Below are 5,951 nucleotides of genomic sequence, written 5' to 3' on the forward strand. Positions count from 1 at the left end.
CTCATTAAGCAAGTTATGTTGATACGGGGTTATATAGTAAAGTAATCTTCACTTTGTAAGGTTTGAGGCTTTCACGGCGGTGACTATGAAGAAAGCAGTCTTCTGGGATTTGGCACCGTGTATATGTGGTGTTAACCGACGTTTCGGAGGAATGTATCGCCTCCATCTTCAGGGTCTTCACGGTCTCTTCGCTTGCAGATTTCTTATATTTTTTCTTCTACCCTGAAGATGGAGTCGATACGTTCCTCCGAAACGTCGGTTAACACCACATATACACGGTGCCAAATCCCAGAAGACTGCTTTCTTCATAATCTTCACTTGTTCCACCAAGTAACTTTTCTGATGTAAGCCACTACTTGTTCCAGAACACAAAGACTGTGCAACTCAAGCTGTTGAAAACCTTAATTCAGCTTTGTTCTTAAGCACAGAAACTGTGAACCTTGTATTCTTATGTAACTTGAGACAGTTTTGCTCAGAACATGGAGGCAGTATAACCTAAGCTGGAAGTCGCTTGGAGCAAGACTCATCACCTGTGACAATTCGGGCTAGCATATCGTGACCTTCACTGTGGTAGCGACTGAGATGCTGTAATGCCAGACCCATTCTTTGCATTTTTTGTTGTGGGGTCAGCATGTGCGGCACCCATTCTGCACACTTTGTGAAAACCTAACCTGTCATGCGACTTCCATTTGTTCAGCCCTCTTAAACATCATCTTTCGGCTGAACATTTTCCTGACGATGAAGCTGTAGATAGGGAAGTCACCACGTGGTTCCAACAGCAGCCCAAAGAATTTTATGCTGCTGGGTTTCAGGGGGCTTGTGAAATGATGGGACAAGTGCCTCAATTTACAGGGANTATATCATATCCTTCAATATGGCCTAACTGTCTAAAAGTTTGGGTACTCTACTGCATGTAATGCTAACAGGGATAATGTCCCAACTACCAACAATGCAATAACAGAAAATGCAAACATATGTCTTGGTATAAATAACTAATTAAAGATGACAATAGAAATCAATATCTTTTACTTGCTCTAAGTAATAAGTTTTACCTGCTGGTGTTGCACTGTTGTCAAAATTTGTTTCTGCTGTGTTGCAGACTGTGGCTGATTCCATGGCATCCTCTGCTTCAACTGTTCCAGAAGAGATGCCTTGCTACCTTGTCCACCACCCACATCCTTGCTATCAAACACTTCATCTGCAAATCCCAAGATCTGAGCTGTTGAAAGCAGACCATTGTTGTCATTGCTGCCTGACTTGTTATTGTCACCTGTGGCCAAACAGAGATGTAACACCTGTTTAAGTACATGAGTGTGTCACGTTTTTAGTTACCACTTGATACCGATGAATAAGTTCCTGGAACTGAATTGTACTCTCCACCTGTGCAGTAGTAAGTACTGGCTGGACTGTGTTCATGTTAGATGGAGTTTGGTAACACTTTTGCTGTCAGTATTCACTGGTATGTTCCTCATTAAGCAAGTTATGTTGATACGGGGTTATATAGTAAAGTAATCTTCACTTTGTAAGGTTTGAGGCTTTCACGGCGGTGACTATGAAGAAAGCNACCTTCACTGTGGTAGCGACTGAGATGCTGTAATGCCAGACCCATTCTTTGCATTTTTTGTTGTGGGGTCAGCATGTGCGGCACCCATTCTGCACACTTTGTGAAAACCTAACCTGTCATGCGACTTCCATTTGTTCAGCCCTCTTAAACATCATCTTTCGGCTGAACATTTTCCTGACGATGAAGCTGTAGATAGGGAAGTCACCACGTGGTTCCAACAGCAGCCCAAAGAATTTTATGCTGCTGGGTTTCAGGGGGCTTGTGAAATGATGGGACAAGTGCCTCAATTTACAGGGAGATTATGTTGAGAAATAAAAGCATTTTTCAAACCAGTACTCTTATCTGTTTAAGTTCTATACCCATTTGTAACTTACTACTGACTTACCTATGTACTATGGAACCAACAAATTTTAATGGACAGAACCATACTGTCACATGACCCAAACTTCAGGAGAGGCCTAAAAATTAGTACTGAAATGTAATGACTTATAGTTAACATGACTTACATGTATAGGCCTGAATTTACTTACCATACAGTATGATGTAATGAGTCAAGTAATTCAATGACTGAACACTTGGCTTACGGCTTTTCCATAGCAGGTGACTGAAGAATTCTCTTAAGGTATCTTTATTTACATATATTACTTCAGTTAATTTGATACAATATGCTAAATCCTAACTTCCCATGCACAATTATGATGCTGCAACACATGTCAGTATCACTTCTGAATGCATGTCCTTTCCTCCTGCATATTATAACACGAAAAGAAAAAGAGCAACTGAAATCAGAAGCAAGTATCACCAAAATTTATACCTACCTATGGATCCAAATGGTCTTGACACAGCCGATGGTGGAAGAGCAGGAGGAGGGGTAGGAGGGCGGGGTTTTGGTAGGATCAGCAGACGAGGATGATAGAGACCTTCTTCACACCTCCCTCGGCTTCGCACACTATCCACAACCCAGTCTGGAGTCACAATATGAAGAGATTCTTCACGACGCACTCCTTCCTCATATTTTGCCTGTTTTAACATAAATATCAGTATAGAAACACAAACAGCATTTACATACTTAATAAATCCTTCCTCAATATACATCGAATGTCTATTATTTAATTTATATAATAATATTTACCAGACAAACTTTAAACCATTATACAGCTGAGTAGTACCCCTGGGAGGTCACGCCAATCACTTGAAGTCTGAATTACTGACAGCATCATTAAATAAACTTCAGAAAAATATCACACAGTTTTATTCTCACACACTGCAGCAATGTTCAGTCACATACTTTCCCACCTTGTGCCACTGGCAGCTGATTTTTTTCAACTGTTTTCATTCCTAAATTTGTCTGTGGTTATTTCAAAAAGATTAAATATCATCCAATGGTACAATAATGGATGAACGATGAAGTGAAAGGATTTGGAAGGAAGTGATCATGGTCTCAATGAAGTATAGTTCTCACATTTGCCTGAAGGGGTTAAGGAAAACCACAAACAACTTCAGTTATGAAAGTTGGTATCCTGGCCAAAACATTTTGGTTTAAAACATTATCCTATGTAAAAAAAGCAAAACGCAAAGCTATCCCTGTAACAGGCTGTGAAGGTCCATAGGGTTGTGAGACAGTGAGGCTCCCACATTTTCTCTAAACAATCAGCTTGCAGAAGGCTGTAAGATTTTCAGCCTTATGCACCAGCTGCCCTTTACCACAAAGGAAGACTCCTGGTACTTATTTCTGTTAGAGGCTGAGTCGACCCCAGGGCCATAGTGTGGCTGGAAGGATTAGGTAAATTGAAAAAACCCACCTCATCGGGACTAAAACTCGCGACCTTCCAGCTTGCAGGATAGTGCTCAACCAACTACACGACCATGTGCCCCCATTATCCTATGATACCTTGGAATATCTCTTTATCTATTATTGCTAATTTAACTTGTTTATAATGTGTGCATCAGTCACATTCGTTAATAAAATCTGACTACAATTTATATAATTAAAAAATTTCATATTTTATGAACATTAATAAACACAACGGTCAAGCTCTTGTTATTGTTTTGTATTCTTACATAATACAGAAATTATTCAAGTCACAAGCAATGTTAAGTATGTAAATATGGCCCTGAGGTCGACTCAGCTTCTAACAGAAATGAGCACCAGGAATATTCTTGGGAGTAAAGGGCGACTGGCGCATAGGCCTGACAACCTTGCCGCCATCTATGAGCTGATTGTCTAGAAAATGTAGGAACCTCAACATCTCACAATCCTATGGGTCTCCACAGCCTGTTACAGGGACACCTTTACTTATTTAATTTTACTTAAATATTAAATGACTCAACCTCTTCCATTTCCACACAAGATCTGCCACAAAAACTGCAATGAGAAGGACCATGTGAGTAATGTGAAGTGGTGAAAAAACAGTACTCAGGCGCAGGATGGTAATGAGTTGGCAATGCTAATGGAAGTAATGTGAGGGAAGAAAAACTACACCTTGCATTTTAGTTACAAAGGGACGCCTAGTTCTGTACTGACAGTCACTGTTAATGTCAACTATGAATTTCTGCTTACTGATGTTGGTCAAACCAGCAGAGATTCTGGTGATGGTGTCTTCAGGAACACAAATCCATACCAATTATTCATAAAAAGAAGTTAAAACTTTCAAAGCCAGAAAATCTTTCAACCAGCAGAAGAATGCACCATTCCTCATTCTTGCTGATGGAGCGCCTCAACCACAAGAGAATATGAAACCTTCATTGCAGCACAACCTCAACGCAAACAAATGCATTCTAACTATAGACTGTCACCAGAAAAACTTTTGGTTCAAACTTATTTCAATACTGTAGCTATGAGGTATGTCGAGACAAAACCTCAAAGCCCAGAACACAGCGAATACTAAAACACCTAAAAATGGAGGGGATGCCACCACACAAACAATATTGTTATCAATATTTAACAATTCACAACATGTTTCAGTCAAGAAAGGTCATAATCAGGTGATTCTTGAGGTAATAGTTTGCGCCAAAATATACAGTACTGAAACTTGTGCATCTCGAACGCACATGTGCGTTTGTCGATGAGGCATAGCTCTAGCCGCACGTGTTCCCAGTAGTGAAAAGGAAGTTGTGCTGTGCAGTTGTTTTGGAAATGGGTCTCTCAACGGAGGAAAAAGCATTCATAGTTGTGTATTATTTTCGCTCATACGTAAATGGTCGCCAGACAACTCGATTCCTTGGTTTTGAGCGGTCAGATGTTATTGTTCAGAAACCGCTACATAGTACACGTGTGACAATATGGTGTGCCATCTCAGCACACAGTATATTAGGCCCCTATTCCATTGAGGATGAGGAAGGCAATGCTCTTACCGTCACCCAAGAACGCTATAGGGACATGGTGATCAGACCATTTCTTCAGGATTTGAGAATGTTCTGTCATGCAAGGGGCCTTCACATGAAAAGACAGTGGTATCAATAGGACATCTTTTCATTTCAGTACTGTATATTTTTGCACATACTGTACACAAATGATGACAGACTACATACAAACTATAGTGCTACTATAATTTCTTTTCTAGTTACAATTGATCAAATCCAACATAACACTAAATATACTTCAGGTTTTAAATTAAGATTTAGAAAGTCATACTGAAATGATGAGAAACAAGATTCCTACAGGACATGGTTTTGGAAGTTTCAAAGCTGGTCTGGTGGTAGCGGTCAGATCTTCATGTTACTGTACAGCAGCTGTTTATTTCCTTTGTGGAGGACTGCTTCCAGTAGTTCATACTACGAACCACGCAGTACAATGAACCGCATGATGTAAACAGCACACATTAACCACTGGCTCCCGACAACATGAAAGAAGAGGGATCTGTTCTCTAGGAAAATTGGAACATTACGATACTAACACAGCGAGCCACTGCAGCAAGCAGTGGAAGAAATTTGACAAAGCCTATGCATGGTCAACTGCAGTAACAAACATAAAGCTACTCAGATCTTATAACATTTTGAAAGATCATTTTTTAAATCATTTTTAAATATCAAATTGTGGATTCAAGATTACCTAATTATTAAATTAGGTTTAACCTATTGTTATACAAAAGACTTTATCACATATACGGTTTTATTCTGATTTTTATTATTTTATTGTATTTTATTGTTAATTTTAAGCAAAGTCTAGTCTAGTTTTGTCTAGTTTGTGAATTCAATAGGAACTAACTCATATGAACCATTTATAAAAATGGGAACATTAACATTGCAGTTCGGTAATAGTACGTGAGAAACTTGCAGCATCTGAAAATGACTCATTTGAGGTCAAAACATGTAGTGTGTGCTATATAAATAAATAAATAATAAAGTATTGTTGCATTGGAAGTAAAATATATATATATATATATAT

At 39.1% G+C, this 5,951-nt stretch overlaps 1 protein-coding gene across 1 annotated transcript in view; it reads right to left on the reverse strand.

Annotated features, from left to right (window-relative positions):
• The window catches only part of LOC111870225 (PAX-interacting protein 1), a 66,054-nt gene that overhangs the window by 56,241 nt on the left and 3,862 nt on the right, over window positions 1–5,951 (reverse strand). Inside the window, exons 4-5 of the mRNA XM_033753779.1 lie at window positions 2,383–2,584; window positions 1,053–1,270 (exon numbers count right to left, since the gene is read on the reverse strand). Of these exons, the coding sequence (XP_033609670.1) occupies window positions 1,053–1,270; window positions 2,383–2,584 (420 nt within the window). The remainder of the gene's footprint in view (window positions 1–1,052; window positions 1,271–2,382; window positions 2,585–5,951) is intronic.

The sequence above is a fragment of the Cryptotermes secundus genome, unplaced genomic scaffold (genome assembly GCF_002891405.2).
Source record: "Cryptotermes secundus unplaced genomic scaffold, Csec_1.0 scaffold1314, whole genome shotgun sequence".
NCBI lineage: Eukaryota > Metazoa > Arthropoda > Insecta > Blattodea > Kalotermitidae > Cryptotermes > Cryptotermes secundus.